Consider the following 22,399-nt stretch of genomic DNA (forward strand, 5'->3'; position numbering starts at 1 on the left):
TTTCTGATCAAAGGGGCCACAAGACTTAATGTAATGTATCACATGAGCTTTGATACACAACCCTACTCCACTATTGTAGACTGAAGTTATGTACTTCCTTTCCACTACTCCAGCACCGACATTGAAAAAATGAGCTTGCAGCTGGAAACAATATTCACATAGTGAAGAAAGAGACACCATTTTTCTTTGGTGGATTCATCATCATTGTTAAACACGAGAATCTTTGAACGCTTACCTTGATCTGACAGTAAGCTTTTGGCTCAATTAGAATGAATGATGATAATGAACAAATACCAGAGGAGATTATTGACAGTTTCAAAGAATTTGTGTGCAGTGGTGTGAAAAAGAAAAGTGGTTAATTCACTTCAAAAGCCAGGCAATAGATTTATGTTTAATCCTACTTCACATAGTTTCCACCCTTCATACCTTTTCTGAAGATGAAAAATATTATATCTTCATTGATGTTGAAATATTGTTGCATCTAAATGAATACATTGTTAATAGTTGATAAATGGACTCCCCCAGCTGTTAGAACCTGGGTGGGCCTGTCCAACAAAAAACATGTCTCGCTGTTAAGATGTAGCCCAAAAAAAGAAAATATTTATAATACAGTGCTTTTATTTAATCTGATTTCTCCCAGAAGAGTTTGTGAAATGCTGACAACAGCTGAAGATGAGACTGTACAGTATATCAAAATAAAAGAATGCCTTCTAGATATGATGCTACATTTGATCTGTCTGTCCTTTTCTAGACGGGGTGTGCTGCATCTCCATCAAAGTAAAGGTATCCAGGACCTGGGTTTACCTCGCTGGGAGTTGACCTTGTGCTTGGTTGTGGTGGTTTTCATCCTGTACTTCAGCCTTTGGAAAGGTGTCAAGTCTTCAGGGAAGGTACAGGCCGAGACCCCCAAACAATAACTGTTGCATTGTCAAATGTTAAACTTTTTATGGCAACTATAATATCTTTGTGGTAATGAATCTGTAAGAGAGACATTATGCAGCCATCTTGTAAAATAGCTCAGTGTAAACTGTTGGTCATCCTGTCGAGACAGAGTGATAAACATTGTTGGGATTGGAGACTACTCTTATATTTACTCTTTACATTCAGTCCTACTGTAGATAATACACTGGAGTTGCTCGTATTCACGCAACAAACTGTAGCAACAACAAATTGCAAAGAATGTGATGGATTTAGTTTTTTCTTTCACCCGTTTGTTTTGTGTGTGCATTCAGGTTGTGTACATTACAGCCACGATGCCCTATGTGGTCCTTTTTGTGTTGCTGATCCGAGGCATAACTCTACCGGGGTCTATGGATGGCATCAGAGCCTACCTCCACATCGACTTCAAGCGACTCAACAATCTAGAGGTGAGACAGTGCTTGTTAACCACAACCCATCTAACAGACAAAACAAACAAGCAAAAAAACTTTGAAGCGTGTAATATGCCTCTCAATCTGCCAGAGGATACAGTGTCAGTGTCACATTTTGCCTCACATGACACAGTTTACAGAGTGATAAAGTCTAAATAGGGAAGAGATCGAGGGTGGTTGGACAGAACAAACACAGATTGTCAATGCCTAAACCTTATGCGAGTACTTTTCACACCTTCAGTGCATTCAGAAAGTATTCACAGCGGTTCACTTTTTCCACATTTTGTTATGTTACAGCCTTATTCCAAAATGGATTCAATTCATTTTTTTCCTCAAACGTCTACACACAATACCCCATAATGATAACGTGAAAAAAGTTTTGGGGACATTTTTTGAAATCTATTAAAAATTAAAAAAAAAAAAAAAAAATCACATGTACATAAGTATTCACAGCCATGACATGGACATAGATGACATGCCATGACACTTAAAATTGAGCTCAGGTGCATCATGTTTCCACTGATCATCCTTGAGATGTTTCTACAACTTGATTGGAGTCCACCTGTGGTAAATTCAGTTGATTGGACATGATTTGGAAAGACACACACCGTCTATATAGGGTCCCACAGTTGACAGTGCATGTCAGAGCACATACCAAGCCATGAAGTCCAAGGAATTGTCTGTAGACCTCCGAGACAGGATTGCATCAAGGCACAGATCTGGGGAAGGGTACAGAAACATTTCTGCAGCATTGAAGGTCCCAATGAGCACAGTGGCCTCCATCATCTGTAAATGGAAGAAATTCAGAACCACCAGGACTCTTCCTAGAGTTGGCCGCCCAGCCAAACTGAGCGATCGGGGGAGAAGGGCCTTAGTCAGGGAGGTGACCAAGAACCCGATGGTCACTCTGACAGAGCTCCAACGTTGCTCTGTGAAGAGAGGAGAACCTTCAAGAAGGACAACCATCTCTGCAGCACTCCACCAAGCAGGCCCGTGTGGTAGAGTGGCCAGACGGAAGCCACTCCTCAGGAAAAGGCATGACAGCCTGCCTGGAGTTTGCCAAAAGGCACCTGAAGGACTCTCAGACCATGAGAAACTAAATTCTCTGGTCTGATAAAACAAAGATTGAACTCTTTGGCCTGAATGCCAAGCGTCATGTCTGGAGGAAACCAGGCACCACTCATCACCTGGCTAATACCATCCCTACAGTGAAGCATGGTGGTGGCAGCATCATGCTGTGGGGATGTTTTTCAGCAGCAGGAACTGGGAGACTAGTCAGGATGGAGGGAAAGATGAATGCAGCAATGTACAGACATCCTTGATGAAAACCTGTTCCAGAGTCCTCTGGACCTCAGACTGGGGCGAAGGTTCATCTTCCAACAGGACAATGACCCGAAGCACACAGCCAAGATAACAAAGGAATGGCTTCGGGACAACTCTGTGAATGTCTTTGAGAGGCCCAGGCAGAGCTCAGACTTGAACACGATTGAACATCTCTGGAGAGATCTGAAAATGTCTGTGCACCGACGCTCCTCATCCAACCTGATGGAGCGTGAGAGGTCCTGCAAAGAAGAATGGGAGAAACTGCCCAAAAATAGGTGCCAAGCTTGTAGCATCATACTCAAAAACACTTGAGGCTGTAATTGCTGCCAAAGATGCTTCAACAAAGTATTGAGCAAAGGCTGTGAATACTTATGTACGTGTTATATTTCCATTCTTTATTTTTAATAGATTTGCAAAAATTTTAAACAAACTTTTTCACATTGTCATTATGGGATATTGTGTGTAGAATTTTGAGGGAAAAAAAATATTTAATCCATTTTGGAATAAGGCTGTAACATAACACAATGTGGAAAAGATGAAGTGCTGTGAATACTTTCCGGATGCACTGTAGGTGAGGAAACACGTGACACTGATACAGTATAGGACTGGGCTAATTAGGGGGTATTTGGGATGTTATCGGGAGGTACTCCGTATGAAACCGTATGCAATTTCAGGTCTCAGTGCTGGGCACATCTTGAGTTTTGTTATTTGTTGACCTCTGGTTTTATTTTAACCCAGACTGTAAGATCAATTCATTCCATTTTCATGCTACAGTATAAGTAACATTAATTTCAGACTTAACCTCCTTTCTGTGTTACCGTAATTTTCTGGGAGGAGAAGACCATCGCATGCTCTGATGGTTAAAAAAGCCAGTGCCTCAGTGCCTCCTATACAGACTGCATGTAATCAGTATGTGAATTAATATACTCATAGTTAAGATGTCTCCCACTAGCTGATCTCATGTGTATTTGTAAGGGTTGACAAAAATTTATGTTTTGCTAAACATTTGTGGGACTTGGGCATTAATTTAATTGACATGTTTTGTAAACCAGAGCTGGGTGTTCCTAGCTGATAAGACATGTACAGGGAAAAACAGATGGGTGCTCCATAGAATGACATCCCTCTGCACACAGTCATAATTCATGTAGGCACTTCCATAAAAATGCAACAGGAGCTTGAAACACTTGCTGTAACAATAGAAAGCCTGGGTAAATTATGTGCGCTCTCTGGCCCAATTCCTACCATTGATAAGGGATGTGAGCTGTTCAACCACCTTTTTAGCCTGGACAGTTGGCTGGAAAACTTTTGTGCTGCAACTGGCTACAGTTTTGTTAGCCACTTGGAGTTATTCTGAAGAGGGAGAGACCTCTTCAGGAGAGACAACTTGCACCCAAACAGGAGGGGTACAAGTGTTTTAATTAGCAACTTCAATCTCCATCGAAGTAAACTGTCTGAAAATTGACTAACACCTGCTATACCAGTCATTGTGAATCAAAGGCCCTACAACCCTCCATCCCTTAGATCCAACAATAATAAAGTTCGGATTCCTATTCAGTGTCAAGCACATCTAACATCTACCTCCCCTCATATGAGTGTCAATTTCAGCCTCCTTAATGTACGGTCATTAGGGAACACAACTTTTATTTTGAATGATTTTATTACCTCTCACAACATTGACCTTTTTATGATAACAGAATCCTGGCTGGCTGTAGATGATACTGTCCCACTGGTAGAAACGTCACCTCCTGGCTTCTTATTTTTAAACAAGCCCAGAGACTCAGGCAGGGGAGGTGAAGTGGCAGTGTTCTACAAAAACTGCTTCAAATGCTCAGTGATTATCGGCATATTCTCATCATTTGAGTACCTGTGTTTTCCCCTAAGAGATCCGGTTGAAACTTTGTGTATTTTAGTCTACAGACCCCCAAAATCATCTGGTTTTATTAATGAATTTTATGAGCTGCTGTCCATCATCGTGCCAAAATATGAAAATACCGTGATTTTAACATCCATGTCATAGCTGACCTCCTGTCCCCCTACGAGCCCACATGCAACCCGAGAACCTCTGGTAGGTCGTTCCTGACCACACCCCGCACTAACCTTAAAATGAAAGGTGACCGGGCGTTTTCTATTCAGGCCCCTCAGTTATGGAACGACCTGCCAGAGGAGATCAGGGACGCTAACACACCGTTTTCTTTGAAGTCACTCTTAAAAACAAACTATTTTAGACTTGCCTTTTGTTGACTGGATTTCAATTGATTCACTGTCTGTTTTATTGTCTGTTATATTTTGTGTTGTATTTCATCTTTATATTTTATACTGTTGCATATTGTTTTAAATGTATGTAAAGCGCTTTGTAACTTGTTTTTGAAAAGTGCTAAAAAGTTATTATTATTATTCTGATTGGTTGTAATAATGTGATAATGAAAATAAGCATCTACATTGAGAACGGTCTATATCTGGTATTTCACCTTGGAATATTTTTTTAGGAATTCAAAAGCCTTCTTGTTTCTCTGTTATTTTTGCCACAGGTGTGGATTGATGCTGCCACTCAGATATTCTACTCACTGGGTGCAGGATTTGGTGTGCTCATTGCATTTGCCAGTTATAACAAATTTGACAACAACTGCTACAGGTGAGGGTTTGCACTGCATTTTTGATAGTCTGAAACAAGCCCAGAGCAACATGACATCCTGCTGTTTTTAAGCAGTTGGCCTTCTCCAGCTTTTAACTGGATCACGCAGTAGAGGTGATGCTAATCTGTCCAGTTTACGCCGATGGCCAAGTGTTAACAGGACAGATAAAGTACAAGCTAGGAAGAGTTGCCAGATAATAGCCAAAGGCTGTATGCTGACTGATTTGTCAGTGCTGCTCAATATTTTTCACCATTAATAGGTTGCAGAGGTGCTGCTGGAGGCAGTGCAACAGTTTGACATATCATGTTTGTAAATAGATTCCCAGAGGACAAAACCTGTCCTATTAGAGCTACACAAACTCTGTACAACAGTTATTGTAATAAATGATCTCCCAGTGGGAGACACATTAAGCACAGTCATCACAGAGGCTTCCAAAGCTGAATCTGTGCTGTACTACTATACGTGTTGTAAGATTTAGGGACCCCTTCCTCTACTGTCCTGTCCACTCTCATTTCTTCCACCTTCTTCAACCCCAAACCGGGCCTCTTTTGCCTTCCTCCTCTTTCATGTCCCATTTAGAAATGTGGACTGCTGGCAGGTGGTATTTGCATTATGCCCTCAGTGGCAAATGAGGAAATTTAAAGCCGATGAAAGACAGCAGCCTGAAAGAGCCGGCGATATTAGAAAAACAAGTGCAGAAGGGGGACTTTTTTTGTTTAAATACTGACACAGATGGAAGAAATCTGCATGAGGTACAGTGCAATGAATCAGTGTCCTCCCTTGTAGCTAAGAAAAACAAAACCACCAGCTACATGGCAAACACAAACGTACACCTCACTAAACTAACCAAACCTTTAAACCCTTAATTTTTAAGCTAAAATGAAAATACATTTGGCAAATTGAACTATTAAATAAACTGAGCCAAAAAATTCTATCCATTACAACATTTATCCAAACTGAGATACTATTTTAGTGAGTTATTTAAAACTAAACTCAAAATAATCAGGAAACTACGTAAAACAAAATGTCAAAAATGATTTTAAGTAACACTTGTTTGTGTCCTGAATGACCAGAAAGAAGAGCAGGACAGAATAAAAAAACATTTAAAAAATAAATAAATCACAGCCTGAAAGTCAGAGGGAAGGAAATTATTCATTAAGGGGTTTCTGTTCTCTAAACCAATGAGGTGGCTGAGGTCAAGTTTATCTTGTTCATTGTATCAGACAGCAGCAGATTAGCAGCCACAGAACAGCACACTAATTATCGAATCAAACCCCGGACCAGGAGCAGAGAACAAAACCCTCTCCTTAATCTTAATATCCTTTCTTAAGCGTGTTTGCTGAAGATCAACCCACGAAGCACTTGAAAGATCAAGTGGCACAAGGCTCCATTTTAACTTTACTTATGTGACCTATTACAATAAGCAGCAGTGATTCTTTCAGTGTTTGTTCCACAAATACTAACGAAGAATGATGGTGACTCAGTTTCCCTTCACAAATTTTTGTTTGTGCCTATTTATCAATCCTAAAACAAACTACAGCTCAAGTCAGCCCCGTCAAAGATGAGGACCTTAAAAAAAATACAGATATTTAACTTCCTTTTTAATTGCCGTTTTGTTGTTGTGTGTTTTTTTAATACAGGGATGCTCTCTTGACCAGCACTGTGAACTGCGTTACCAGTTTCTTCTCAGGGTTTGCCATCTTTTCTGTACTTGGATACATGGCTGACAAACATGGGGTGAAAATAGAAGACGTGGCAACAGAGGGTAAGTTCTGCTCATCCACATTAAAACACAAACAATATTACAAACAATCTACACTACACCATCAGGGACCAGCTAAAGACCATATATTGCTGTATACATATTTATTTTGGATCGGTTTCTCACTTGCTCGATTAAATTTAATGATACAACATTTGATCATACATGCAAAATTTGCACTGTCTATAAAATTCACAATATTTTTGTATTTATAGGGGCCGGTTTAGTATTTATCATCTACCCTGAGGCAATCTCTACACTACCTGGCTCAACATTCTGGGCCATTGTGTTCTTTATCATGTTGCTGACTTTGGGCATCGACAGCTCGGTGAGTACCAAAGACCACTACGACCTTCTGACTTGAAGTTTAGCTCTCCTTAGTATGTGTATGTGTGTATGTGTGTGTATATATATATATGTGTGTGTGTGTGCGCGCATATGTGCGTATGTATGTATATATATGTATATATATATATATATACATATATAATTATATATGTATATATATATATATATATATATATTATATATATGTATATGTGGTTTCTTTTTTCCATCCCTGAAACTGGTTAAACTAATTGTGTTTAAAAAGTCATTACTTAAGAAACTGTTTAATACAAGCATCTTATAACTGTATCATATTGTACACAACTTATAATTAAACAGACTACTTGGTATTATTTGCTAAAAATGACATTTAGTAACACTTCTTTTGAGCTCAGCTTGTCTGACGTTCAGTCAGATGGTGGTGATGATGATGTTGCTACTGCTGATTCACTCTGTGGCTGTTTCCAAAAACTGAACACAATTATGTTTCCAGTCACATTTATCAGCAAGCTTTCTATTATATTAGATTTCTAGCCATGTTACGTACAAATATTTAATCATTCTCAAACATTGCAAGCTGCACTCACTAGAACTTCTGTCTCCGCTGCTTCCTCCATGATAGTTTGAACGAGTAGTAGTAGTAGCTAAGATATTGTTTTATATTTGATATATATATATACACACACACAGAGAGAGAGAGAGAGAGAGAGAGAGAGAGAGAGAGAGAGAGAGAGAGAGAGAGAGAGAGAGAGAGAGAGAGAGAGAGCTTGGTCTATTTTTTTGTGAGATAGAGCAAGTTTTCCCCTAATTGCAAGGCTGGCAGATCCCTGGTTCTTCCAGTTTACTTCCAAAATCCCCATGCTGAAGTGTTCTTCCCCAAGATCTTCCCGAGGGCAGGCGAGGTGTTAGTGCATTTGCACATGGGTGAATGAGTGGCAAAAATTGTGAAGCATATTGAGAACAACTAGGTTAAAAATGCACTTTGTAAGGGCACTCCATTTACCTTTTGATCCATAGCCTAGAAAAACAGCACCACCTTTACTGAACAGAAGACAGAACCGAGCAGACACCGAATGCTGAGATCCCCCTCGGGTAAAGTAAAGACATAATGAATAACATCGAGGTTTCCCATTAAACCTGACTTTTGTTGGAACATAATTTTCATTAGAAGTCCAATTATAAAACATACAGTAATATAAGGTAAATTATTATTCATTATGGTCAGTGTTAAAGTGAATAATTGGTCTGCGGCAATAAAAACATCTCCAAAAGCCAGCAGCAATTTAAAAAAACGTGCCCAGCGATTCTCTGAGGTGCTAAATAAACAGCTAGTTAAATGTCTCCAAGCCATTAACTCATCCGTTCAATCATTTATCAGCTGGATCAGATTAGGACTACTATAAAAGTATTGGTTTATATACTGTAATGTATTGGGTGTGTATTTTATCCCAACTTGTTTTTCGGCCTGTACTTTTTTGTTTTGCTAAGATGGGACCAAAGACAAATTTGAAGACCTGTTGTAGAAGAAACATTTCACATGATATTCAATTATTCAAAATATATGACAATACATATTAACCCTTATTAACGGACACATATAAAAAACAAACACCTTTCTATTTTGTTGGCTATTGCTACGTATACCATTTTAAAAAGTTACATATAATCATGCCAATTTGAGTTAAAAACATGATGGTACATAATACCATATTGTTGTACATCAAAAGATGATATTTCATATTTCCATTAACTGTTAAAGTACACACAACATTGTGTAAAGTGATGGAACATGTTATAGACATGCCTTTCAACAGATACATCTGAACTGTTGATTGTTATTAAATGAGTGATTTTCCATACTGTGTTTTTCCCTAATTGTTGACAAATAAATAACACGGTATTATGAAGTTATGACTATCAATGTTCAGTTTAAAATACTTCAAAAATAGGGCACAAAATATCACAAAGATGCCTGGTGTAAGCTGTGAAGGGATCTCCCCTGGTTAAACCCACTAAAGAAGCCTTCTAGCTGGGAGTGATTTCGGAGTGTGGTGTCTCTGTTTGTGTCCCTCAGATGGGCGGCATGGAGGCAGTGATCACAGGCCTGACAGATGACTTTAAGATCCTCAAGAGAAACAGAAAGCTCTTCACCTTCGCCACAGCTTTTGGGACCTTCCTCGTTGCCCTGTTCTGCATTACTAATGTGAGTATCAAGTTTTATAGTGCTCCTTGAATGTTTATTCATTTATTTAACTTATTATATTTATATAAGCTGGAAAATATTTCTTTATATATAATCATTTCGTGAAGTTCGGCAGTGTTAAGGCATGAGAATAAGGTTTAAACTGCATGTGTCTAGGCGTCATGATGTTTTGTCGTCACAGAAAAATTGCTTTAAAAAGTAACAGAACTCAGTCAAAGAAATGATTGAAAGAGCTGGCGCACCAAACTCTGATAAGAAATTTGAATTCAATTAAAGCTTTAAACAGGAAGCCAACATTTCTCTGTTGCTTCTATTCACTCACATGGCATTAGCACCAAGCAAAAATGTTCACTGATGAGAGAAATACAGACTTTGGAGACAGAAAGGTATTATCTCCGTGATTCACATGGTTTCGTCCCTGAATCAAGTGAATACAATTACTGAGAAAGTGAACGATGCCTTTCGAATGCTGGTTCCCTCACACAAAATACAGACTGTAGCATCGTAGATACAAATCAAAGGTTCGTTATGCAAAACCTTAAAAGCAATCTGAATCACCAATGTGTGCAGCCTGTCTATGTTGAGATGTCAACTCCAAAAATTAGGCTTTAACTCACCTACAAGTGAAAATTGAGCACATACTGTATAGTCCAATGTATCAGGTTTGACAGACCCTTGCTGACTGACCGCACACAAGGGTCCGATTACGTTGAAAGACTAACGCACCCTGTTGTGTTTCTTTCCTCTTCTGTAGGGTGGGATCTACGTGCTGACCTTGTTAGATAAGTATGCAGCAGGGACTTCTATACTATTTGCTGTGCTGATCGAGGCCATTGGAGTGTCATGGTTTTATGGTAAGAAATGACATGTATTCCACCACATATTCTCATGAGCAACATTAGTCAGTTTTGAAATGACATTGGAAAATGGCAATTAGCACGATAGAACTGCAATATCTTAGCTACTCGCCTATTGTCACTCTTTTGCCATGACTCCATGAAAAGGAATAAATGTGACCTGAAAATGTAGCTATAATGAGACAGAAGAATCATTAGTTACAAAAATGTAAACAGTGAAAAGGAAAAAAAAAGAGACAGCAGTTCATGTTAATAAAAGACCTTTTTAAGGACCAGCAGGGCAAGAACTACGAACACCACAATCAGAAAATGTGGTTTAGTGATTGGTGTTTAGGGTTGAATACCGAACTTTGATGGCACAGAACGTATTGCTTCGGTCCTATCTAGTATCTTAAAATAGCTTGTAATGCGGTGCCAAATTTCAATACCTAAACTTCCTCCACACTAGCATGTTTTTGTTTTAAAATGCATAACTTTTTCTCCCTTTACACAGGGGTCAATCTCATCAGTTTCAGTGAGCCATAACATTTACCATAAGTAGGCTCTATTTGGGTGGCCCGCCTATGTAGATAAAATCACTTTCAAGTGACGTCACTAAATCTTACATTAGAACGCCTTACTTCACTCTTTTCATACAAACTTTCAGCGTCACACCTGTCTGAGCTGTGTGCGCTTCAGTAACTGGATTCTCCTCTATTTGCAGCCAGCAAGCTAGTATCTAGCGTTTAAGGCATGAGGGAACATCCATAAATTGTAGTGTCTAATGACAGCTTCTAAATAGGGCATTTAGAGGACATCTGTTAATTTTAGGTAAAGAAAAACAGACAGAAAACACTCTCCCTCTCTAAATGCATGACAAGTTGAGATTTGTACCATAATGTAATTATTTCTTTAATTAAGTCAAAGGCACATGATGTATTATGTAAAGGTCAGCACACATCAGACCCGAAAGGTATCAGTGGACTATGAGGGTGCAGACCATCATGTGTTGCTTTCCCACTTATTGTCCAATGAGACTGCATTGGGACAAAGAACTAGCTGCTGCCTCCACTGATTTAAATAGTAAATGATCTGCACTTGTATTGCGCTTTATCACCTTATGGTCTCAAAGTGCTTTTACACGGTTTTACAATTGAATGTGTATGACTTTACTCCCAGCAGTAACCATTGCTGTTCAACTTCTCATGCTCTCTCCAGGTGTAGACCGCTTCAGCGAAGATATCGAGCGAATGATGGGCTTTAAGCCAGGACTCTACTGGAGGCTGTGCTGGAAATTTGTCAGCCCAGCTTTTCTGCTGGTGAGAAATGAAATGAAGCTGCTGCATGTAGAGCTGGTATTCATGGGAAGGGATGACATCGGATCTAGACCAAAACACAAACTCGACAGATAAGTCTATCCAAATTTTAAAAAGAAGTGAAAACTAAACTAGTTTACTGATTGGTGCATTACAGTACATAGCATTCTGAATGCTTGCAAGAAAAATAAATGAATTGCTCATTCATGCAGTAGATGTTAGTTTCGGTCTCAATGATTTAGTGCTGGTTAGCTTAATGAGAAGATTTATTAATTGCATTCCTATGAGAACCAACAGCTAAAGTAAATTAAAGTAATGCAATAAGCTGCACACAGGGAAAAGCACTCACCCACCACCCCAGAGACCCAGATTCAATCATCACAGTCATTCCTCTGGCTTGTACCTGGAGGGAGGGGAAGATAAGGGAGGATAGTTTAAACCTTGGTGCCCCTCCTGGCCAGTTCCTCACTGGCATTTGATTGAGTAGTGTGCGAATCCACGTGCATTTGAGGAAGCACATGGTTATGTCCACTGTTATTCAGGGGAGGGTGTAGACAGCCATGTGCTTCCTTTAATACATCCTCCTCTGGACAACAGTGGAAGGTTGCCGGAATAAGGAGAATGTGTTATCGCAAAAATAATGTACTGTAGATTTATTTTGGTATGTAATAGGTTACTGCCTCAATGACAAGCCTTTGTACTCCAAAAGAATACAAAACCTTACTAAAAATTGTAACCTTTATTGAACATGTGTTCTTTCTCATACGTATTTCCATCACAGATAACACCACACCCAACCAATTATACTCCACTTCATCCAATCTCTTGTCCTAGCCTCTGTGAATGCTGCATTTCTATTAATGAAAACACCTAGAGTGCCAAGTTTCCATGTGCACTTGAAGCGGTGCTATGTGAACATATTTGTGCTCAATTTTGTGATCGACTGGAAATAAACATAAGTAATGAGTGCAAGCTCTGGTACTTACTATCAAAAGAGGTCTGAGTGAACTGACAGTTCAAATCTGAACTCCACATTTTCATGAGCAAGAATAAACATACGACGACACCAATAAACTATCTCAATGTTGTAATGATGATGTAAAGATGACTTTTGGTGCTTTCTCAAAATGTTTACACAAAGTTTTTTATATATATATAAATAATCAGCAGTAATGTTGATATAATACCTAAGTGGGTAACACTAAAATACAATATTAGAGGAATTACGAATGGGTTTTTAATAAGGGGCATCTGCTATGATAAAATGTTTTGTGATTGACCTCTGTCATGTTAAGTCACTTTGTTTTTATATTTCCTGTCTCTTTCAGTGCCTCTTTTTCTGTCTTTGACATTTTCTGCCAGTCCCTTTTATTTCAGAGTTCAAACATAACAAACAGATCTAACGCTTCTAATGTGATTATTTCTCGTTTTTCTTCTCTCTTTCATAGTTTGTGGTAGTAGCCAGTACTTTGACATCGTCAGGCCTGAAGTATGATGAATACGTCTTCCCTTACTGGGCCAACGTGGTCGGCTGGGGCGTGGCCATGTCCTCCATGCTGTTTGTCCCCTTTTACGCCATATATAAATTCTTAAGTGTACCAGGAACATTCAAAGAGGTGTGTATCAAAACACGTTCGTCACAGACTGTGAAAAAGTAAAGAAGCGGCTTATTTGGTAGATATTCTGAATAATCATACACAGACTTTTTGGCAGATAATCAGTAAAGAGGAGAGACGATGGTAAACACAGTTTTGACTGGCACAAGAACTTTCGACTAACATATATGCTGGAAATAAAATAGGATCTCAGTGTAAATGGGCATTGTATAACAGTAGCCACATGTACTCACTGATGTGATTGCTGCTGCAGGGCATGCAGTGTGTTATCTTTTTCAAACAAAACTGAAAAACAATCATCTGATTTCGGAAAAGATGATGACACTGGAACTTTGAGAACACTGTTAGATGAAAGGATTGCTTCAAAGCATTTATAGTTTGTGATGGCAATCATCAAAGCATTAGAGCTGTTTTCATCCCTCAGCAGTCAACCAGTGTCAGCTTCAATCTACGGCAACAATCCCCACATCTAACTGGTATTTCCCGTTGATAAGCAGGGTTGAAGATTTCTCTCAGGTTCTCAGGACACATGTTCTTCCTCAGAACCTCTGTCACTGCCGATTGAGTTTAGGCTGTGGCATCTTCATGATAATCTGAATCATCATTTCTGAAGTTCCAGAAAAAGACTTCAAACACATGTCTAAGGGCTAATTTTATCAATCAAAATCCACATTTGCTAGTTTATTGGTGGATAATCTGAATGAAAAGTAAGGCACATAGTTCAGGGGGGTGGCAACTTAATAAATCATAGGCTTGTTTTGGGCGCAACATGAAATATACCAATCAGACTGTCATCTTGCATTCTCCTGAGGTTGCTTTCACCTTTCTGGAATGCTCTTATAACAACAGAATTTTAAAGTAGGAGGAACGAACTCTCTTATCTGCAGAGGAAGCCGATCCGCTTTTTCTTCCTGATGGACACAATAGCCTTTCACATTTTTTACCTTTAACCTTTTGAATTGTTTGTGTGTGCTGCTGCTTTTCCCTGTTTGTACAACAAGCTGAGCATATACACGTTGCACACCTGCCTATGTAGTTGAATATTACTGTCTTAATAATGAAATCACCATAACAGTAAAATACTGCACCACTGACGTAAGACTAGGTTTTTGTTGCTCATGCAGTTGCTTTCTCCTGACCCAAATTAGCAATGCACCAACAGTTTCTGACCACATTATTTAAAAAAAACAACAGACGCATTGGTGCTCAGATGGACATTTGCGATTTAAACAAAGTGGGCGCTGAATGGAAAAATGACAAATCCTCAGATCTGAAACTAGCAAAGACACTTGGCTATGTGCTTGATGGCACTTTGCGCCAGGTGTAAGATAGAGCCCTTAATGTCTCATGTCAAATTTGATCGCATTCCCTCTTAATACTCAAGTATTATCAGGACTATTTGACTCCTGGAAACATATGCGGATATGACAAAATTGCAGTATATTAAAGGGCCAGGGGTGGTATGTATGCTCTGCAGATGATACATCTCTTGTGTAAAAAGTGAGAATGATATGCTGTAATTTCTTTTTTGTTGTTGCAGAGAATAGCCTACTGCATCACTCCAGAACATGAACATCATTTGGTGGCTGAAGGAAATATACGGCAGTTCAAAGTAAGGTCAACATTTTAAACTTTTTCTGACCGAATTAACCTGAACTAAAAAATAAAATAAAAATCAGGCTGACTTTTTTTCCCCTAAATGGCAGCAATTAATTTGTATTTCAAAACTTGTAATCATTTGTGAAATAACTTGTGCACTGCCTATTTGTAAAGATGCTATAATATTGTTCAGTATGAGCCTTTTAAAAGTTGGATTATACAAACAGCAGATGTGAATATGATCAAGTATTCTTAACAACAAGAATAGCAACAAGATATATCAACCAAGGCCGTTAAAATGGGATAAAATGTGTTCCATAAGGTGACAAAACAAATAAGACTATATTTTATTCTGCAGCTAAAGCACTGGTTGGCCATCTGATCCCGAATACCCAGAATCCCTTCATCCATCCTGACTTCTGTGGTTGGAGCTACTGTGTGCCACCAGTGGTCGGACAGACAAGGAGAGCAACAGACTCCAACCTCTCAGCAGCCTCCCTCTTCTCCCTGTGCATTTATCACCCAAGGCCTTTGTTGTCAAGAGTGGCTTCAAGCGCTTTGATTTCAGAGTTATGCCTGGTAACGTTCTGAAACCATCCTATAGCTTCAACTCATAAGGGAGGGGCATCCCATGGCAAACATTTACAAGTTTTCTCCCCATGGATATCATTATGATTTTTATATACTTTTTTAATCAATTGTGGCTTATCTGTGTCAGTGCCTTATCAAGCAAGACACTTCATGTTTCTTACAGTAAATACAATTACATGAAATAAAATAAACTGTGTTGACTCAGGAACCCACTAAAATCAAACCAGTTTGTGGATGGCAATCTCTTGGTTTTGACCCAGTCCTTTGACACCAAAGTCAAAAAGCTGGAGGTCAACAGTGCATCAAGGTTAAGGTCCTTAAGCAAAGAAAACAACAACAACAAAAAACAGGTCATATATATTGCTTTTGTGTCACAGTGCGTTCCAGAAAAGGGAATAAATGCATGCATCACTCCAAAGCTTTAAAAGAACTCTGGCAGGCTTCATTGAACTCATATGCTTTGAAAAGCCAGACACACAACCAAGCCTCAATCTCAAAGAAAGACAAAAGTAGAACCTGGTCAGTGCCTGGCTGCATACATGAGGTGCAGGGGAAAAAAATAAAATTATAAAAAACACCAAAACAAATGGCGTAACTGTTATACATAGTTTTGTATTATTGTAGTGTGACTTTAACTTTTCAAATTTCTGTCTGTTCAGTTTATAGGAATATATGTGGCTTTTCCTCCGAAGAGACAGCGAAAGAGTGTGTGTGTGTGTGTGTGTGTGTATTGGGATTTTGTTGCCAACCATACAGTAAGCTGTTAGTGTGCAGTACATGGCAGACTTACAACTGCCAAATGCCTCTTTTACTGTACTGCATATTAACTATTATGTTAACTGCATAACAACAAGTCTGACATTTTTATTTTGAAACATACCTTGTGGTGTTCTTCTTTTTCCATCACGATAGAAGTGCCGACATGTTCCTTGAGGAGTGATATTATTATCTTGTTTCTCTTTATTATTTATTAGAATGAAGTTGAGCCTTGAATCATAACAGAACACCCTTACTGAAAGGAATAAAGCCACAAAGAAAAAAACAAATATATGTGGAATATATATGAAGATATTAAAATATAGAAATATATTCTTTTGTTATATCTAATCTTGTATTTATCAAATTGTTTATAGCAAAACGTGAATGTAAAGTATTTTAAACGTAACTGTCCATAGTCCTAACATGGTGTTTGATGTATAGCTAAGAGGAACTACTTAGAAAAAATAAATATATTCTTCAGTGTAACCCCAGGCGACTTTGTCACATATGAATGTGGGCAAACACATCCTGGCTTTCCTGGACTATGTTTACAGAAATACTGTGTACAAAACCAATGTCCTGTTTGAACGTGAGTGACAAGTATCTATTACACAATGAAAATAAAGAATTTCTTCTACACACACTAGAAAACAATGTTTTGTTCTCTAATTTAATTTAGTGTGTTCTGAGAGACTTCCACGTATGGATCCCTCTTCCTTTGCAGCTACAGAAACTTAACTACCTTTAGTTTCACTGCTGACTGAGGGACTTCTCAAAGCAGCCCACTGTGCCTTTCCACTGCCATGGGTCTTCAGTGTCCATTCTTTGGAACTTTGCTTACAAAGCTACTTAATATTCATTATTTTCTGAATGCAAACTTGCCGGGTTTCTATGTTCATTACTTCATAATTAAGAAATACTGTAGATATGCTGCGTATACAGTGAGTTGTTATAGTAACCCAAAAACTGTGCATGCAGACATTACCTACGAATAAATATGCTTAACATATCTTCTGACCTAACCTCATTGCAGCATTATTTGACTGAAGTGACACACCATGCAATTCAATTTTGGGGCATTTTAGTGCCATAAGTCCATCTGAAGTCACCCCTGGGGAAAGCAGTGTGGTGAAGCAGTGATCACATGTGACTGGATCCACAGCTGTGGGTCTGTTGTGTGTCAGAAATTATAGACAGCTTTGGAGGCTTTGGTGAAACAAGTATCAGGAAGACAGCTTGAGTTTTTATTCAGTAAACGGCTGCCACAAGTGGAGTTTTCAAGTCAACCTCTCCTACTTTTTGTACAGCTCAGCTGCGCTTGCCAGAATCCTACAGGAGTGTGTATAATGTATGGTTCACTGTGGACATTGCGTATGGCAGTTTGATAGACATCACCGACACCTTACTGAATGTGAATCTATTCAAGCCAATTAAAATCTCTTAAAATAAACTGACAAGCAAAACTACAGCATAATTGTCACAATACAAATATCACACACGGCAGTCCATTTTAGATATCTAAAATATATTCAAGTGAAACCTTTTACCTAATAATGCCACTGCCATTTATTGTAAGCTGCTTTTATCTGCAAGACAAGATCAGAGGAGCAGAGGGCAGGACGGGCTAAAAACAATTTTAAAAAAAGAACACGGTGGTCTTGGCCAAGATCTAACAACACTTAAGACTTTAATTGGCAAGACCAATGGAAAAGACAAAAAAGACAGAGATAAGTTAAAAAAGGAAAATGCAGAACAGACCTAAGTGCCTCAGCGTTAAAGATGGGCTGTCAGTGGAAGAATGATAATCATGGATTGTGGATTAACAAGCATCCCAAAATCTGTAGCTGGACTAGATCCACACAAATGTCTTTTTATCTGAAAAGGTGTAACACTACAACCCACTACAAAAGCAAGAACAAATAAGGTAAACACTGATGACTTAGTTGTTAGTTTGAGAAAATGACACTCAAAAATTAGAGTTAATGCCTCGCGATTGTGAGCGTCCGCCAAACTAGTCGAGTTGCAGTTAATATCCCCAATATGTGGATGTGATATTGGGCTACATTATTACTATATGTTTATAGAAAAGATTTGACTTGAATTTTGTAATCTTTGTTTTTGTTTGGCTGTATAAGGGGCGATCAAAAAATTTGCAAGGATGCTCCAGCACAGTGATGTGCACAGAGCTTTATATCTTGAGTGAATGTTCCAAGTTGCATCGCTTAATCTCAATCAGCACCTGAGTTACACAGCTTTCTGTGGGCAGTGGTATGTGCGCATTCGCTATTTCACCATGGATGTGAGCAGAGAACGGACATCAAATGTTGTCTCAAACTCTGGAAATTGGCAATGGAGAATGTTTCAGAAAATCTACAGTAATGAAGCACTGAGCTGGGCAACATGTTTTGAGTTGCATTGTCATTTCACGAGGGGCCGAACGTCACTGTCCAGGACCGAAGAAGACATGTCAGGTCAGGAAGGGTAACCAGGTGGATTTTCTTTGACATTCGCAAGGTTGTGCACTGTGAATTTGTCCCTCAGGGTCAGAGTGTGAACATTAAATTCAGTTGTGATGTTCCGAGTCGTCTGAGGGAAATATTTGGTGCCAACAACCTGAACTCCAACATGACAACATACTCACTCACCGCACGTTAAAAACAAACCACTTGCATGTTTTCAACAACTTAGCTGTGGCTGTGTAACTTGGAATACTTACTCTCAAAGGTTACAGCTTGCCCCTGCTCCATGCACATAATGGTGTTGTGCTCTGTTCACACGCAACAGGAGCAGTCTGAGGAGTTTTTGATCCACCCATAATTACTGTGTCTATGTAAATCCTTTAAGAGAAACAAAAAACAGTCAAATTTCTTGGCCATGCTTGGCCAATAAAGCTGATTCTGATGGAACACATAGTTGGAGCCATGACACTAGACAATACTTTTAGCATGCATGTTGCTGCAAAGAAGCTACAAATTCTACAATGGTGATGCTTCACACACATCCTCCACCCAACAGAAGATCAGGGCAATAACAGAAGTTTCAAGGTGGACACCCGAGATTCAGTATCAAACTGTGACATCCACTGACTTCTCTCTGGTGTCTTTTTGGAAGCGAGCCTGCTTCTCTCATTGTTTCAGGTCTGCTACAACCCTCTATATGCATGGATCAGCCACACCTGGACTTCATTTCAGATACATGTTTTTTACTGTAACACTATGATGGTAATCTCCTCCCTTACTGATCTAATAAGAAAAGACTATGAGGTGTATTTCATACGTTGACCACTTTTCAAAATATGCTGGGAGAGTTTTCTAACAGAATTGGAGGGTGTAGTTACCCTTTCAAAGCATAAAATAAATCCAAAGTTTACCGAAGGAATATTGAATTTTCCAAATGTAGGAAAGGCTTACTTCTTAAACATAATTACAACAATGGTGTGATTATTAAGTTAAGGTCTTTTTTTTATATGAAAAACTGGGCTCTATGGTGTGACAATGTTTGCATTGACTCTGCAGAAGAGATGAAGTATTTTGTGATGGTCGCTTTGGATAAAAGCGTCAGCTAAATGTAATGTAATGATGGACATTTGCCTCCATGCTCACACTGGGATGTATTTTGTTTTTGCAAAGTATCATATAAAAATTTAAAGGTTCTTGATCGCTTTGATGATAAAACTTTACTGAAAGGTCATAGAAGTGTCTGTCAATTCAATGCAACAGACAAGGCTAAACAAAAAAACATAAAAATGCAGAAAACATAGCATTATTTCTCCAGGATGTGATGGATAGAGCGGTTTTTGGGACAAGATATTTGCAAACTTGAAATAAATAAAAAAAATCATTGGTAAGATAGTAGTTTTCTGCTTTAAACCCACCCAGTTTGATAATAAACACCTTTATAATCTCTTAGTCTCTCTGCTTTAGATCTGTTGTTTCAAAGTTGACTTTGAATAGACTCCTTTTTCCATTTTATCTAATCTTTTTCCTGCTTCTCAATGCCCCCAGTTCTACCTTAATGCAGCAAAAAGGCCAAACCCACAAACTTTCATCAAATTTGTTTAACCAATAAAAGTCAAGCCAGACCGACATAGACTGATTCTTAATTGTCCGTTCTGTGCAGCACTAATGTGATAGGGGCAAAAGAGTGCCATTTTTTAATGCACCTTTTAGACTGACGACTTGTTCTGTACCCCCAATCCAATAGCCAGAAATATATTTTATAAAACTGAGCACTAAAATCCTGTTGTGGCTGCCAGGAACATGTCATGAAGAGAATCCTCAAAAAAGGAGACTTAAGAAAATGTATGTGGAAATTATTACTGAGGATTATTATACTGTATGCTTTCTGTAGCTATAGTCATGATGAACATTTCTCATGCTTATAGAGTTTTTGTAAACTGTAGTAGTTATGACTAGTGCAGACACAAGTTTGCCGGAATTTCAGACCTAAATAAAATGGATAATTTCTGTGTTAATTCTCACTTTGCCCCATGAGATCATGCTTTATTTTGAGTGGTATTACCATGGTCGGTCCAAGACCGAAGAAGGTGTGTCAGGTCAGTCGCGTATCCAAGAGCATGTTTGTGGTTTCTTCCACATTTGCTGGGTTCTGCACTGTGAATTCTACCCCAAGAGTCAGACTGTTAATGCAGACTTCTTCTGTGATATCTTGAGATGTCTGAGGAAACCGTTTGGTGCAACGCTGTGGTGTGATGGCAATTGGGTTCTCCCTAATGTGTCCCCACACAACACATTAAACTGTAATTGGGCAGAGAGAGGTTTCTGATTTGATTTTGATTTTGATTTGATACACTTTATTAATCCCCGAGGGGAAATTTCTTCACTACAGCAGGGGGGCTCTCAGGGGGGAGCTGCTGCAGCAGGCTGCCACTAGCGCGGCGCCAGGTAACCTGACCTGAGGTGCATGTTTTTGGATGATGGGAGGAAGCCGGAGAACCCGGAGAGAACCCACGCAAGCACAGGGAGAACATGCAAACTCCGCACAGAAAGGCCCAGGACCGGATTCGAACCCGGAACCTTTTTTGCTGTGAGGTGACTGCTAACCACTGCACCACCGTGCCTGCAACAAAATCATTGCTCCCCCACCACTACTCGCTAGTTTTGGCTCCCAGCAAATTCTCTCTGCTCCCCAAAATGAAGGTTAAGCACATGTGGTGGATAAAGTTACTGATGTATATAGCATCATGTCAAAGTGGCTTTTTTTTGTGCGCTGGAAAATAAAAATATATAATTGATGGAGTTAAAGGGTACACTTCATTTGGAATTAAATAATGCCTTATGGCAAATAATAAATTATGCAAGAAAAAAATGTTTTACTCCAATATTGCTTTTGCTTATAAATATTGTACTTGATATACAGTAATTCTGAGCAAAGCCTGAATTTAAGAATTTCTCATTTAATAAAAAAGAGTTCTCTGATATATGCTGTTTTACCAGGGAACACGTGTCCATATTGCCTATCTAGACTTGAAATATATACAGCTCAAAAAACTAAAGGGAACACTTAAACAACACATCCTAGATCTCAATGAATGAAATATTCCAGTTGAAAATTTTTATTCATTACATAGTGGAATGTGTTGAGAACAAAATAACATAAGAATGATCAATGGAAATCAAAACCATTATCCCATGGAGGTCTGGATTCAGAATCATACTCAAAATAAAAGTGGAAAAATCAGATCACAGGCTGATCCAACTTCTGTGGAAATTCCTCAAGACGAGTTAAAATGAGGGTCAGTAGTGTGTGTGGCCTCCACGTGCCTGTATCACTCCCTACAACGCCTGGCCATGCTCCTGATGAGACGACGGATGTTCTCCTGAGGGATCTCCTCCCAGACCTGGATCAAAGCATCAGTCAACTCCTGGACAGTCTGTGGTGCGACGTGGCGTCAGTGGATGGAATGAGACACGATGTCCCAGATGTGCTGGATTGGATTCAGGTCTGGGGAACGGGCAGGCCGGTCCATAGCATCGATGCCTTCATCATGCAGGAACTGCTGACACACTCCAGCCACATGAGGCCCAGCATTGTCATGCATCAG

General features: G+C 39.1%; 1 protein-coding gene and 1 long non-coding RNA gene across 4 annotated transcripts in view; one reads left to right on the plus strand and one right to left on the minus strand.

Moving 5' to 3' along the window:
* The window catches only part of slc6a2 (solute carrier family 6 member 2), a 28,353-nt gene extending 11,373 nt beyond the window's left edge, over nucleotides 1–16,980 (plus strand). For all 3 annotated transcript variants that reach the window (XM_069690440.1, XM_069690439.1, XM_069690441.1), the window contains exons 5-15: nucleotides 752–890; nucleotides 1,233–1,367; nucleotides 5,222–5,325; nucleotides 6,967–7,091; nucleotides 7,304–7,416; nucleotides 9,490–9,618; nucleotides 10,373–10,472; nucleotides 11,673–11,773; nucleotides 13,219–13,386; nucleotides 14,927–14,998; nucleotides 15,344–16,980. In XM_069690440.1, the coding sequence (XP_069546541.1) occupies nucleotides 752–890; nucleotides 1,233–1,367; nucleotides 5,222–5,325; nucleotides 6,967–7,091; nucleotides 7,304–7,416; nucleotides 9,490–9,618; nucleotides 10,373–10,472; nucleotides 11,673–11,773; nucleotides 13,219–13,386; nucleotides 14,927–14,998; nucleotides 15,344–15,367 (1,210 nt within the window). In that variant the 3' untranslated portion in view covers nucleotides 15,368–16,980. The remainder of the gene's footprint in view (nucleotides 1–751; nucleotides 891–1,232; nucleotides 1,368–5,221; nucleotides 5,326–6,966; nucleotides 7,092–7,303; nucleotides 7,417–9,489; nucleotides 9,619–10,372; nucleotides 10,473–11,672; nucleotides 11,774–13,218; nucleotides 13,387–14,926; nucleotides 14,999–15,343) is intronic.
* LOC138616265 (uncharacterized) overlaps nucleotides 1–22,399 on the minus strand; it is a 244,587-nt gene that overhangs the window by 150,145 nt on the left and 72,043 nt on the right. The gene's annotated exons all lie outside the window — the stretch shown is intronic.

The sequence above is a fragment of the Brachyistius frenatus genome, unplaced genomic scaffold (genome assembly GCF_029030835.1).
Source record: "Brachyistius frenatus isolate BFR_SWC_R1_liver_20210118 unplaced genomic scaffold, ASM2903083v1 Contig_9, whole genome shotgun sequence".
Lineage (NCBI taxonomy): Eukaryota > Metazoa > Chordata > Actinopteri > Embiotocidae > Brachyistius > Brachyistius frenatus.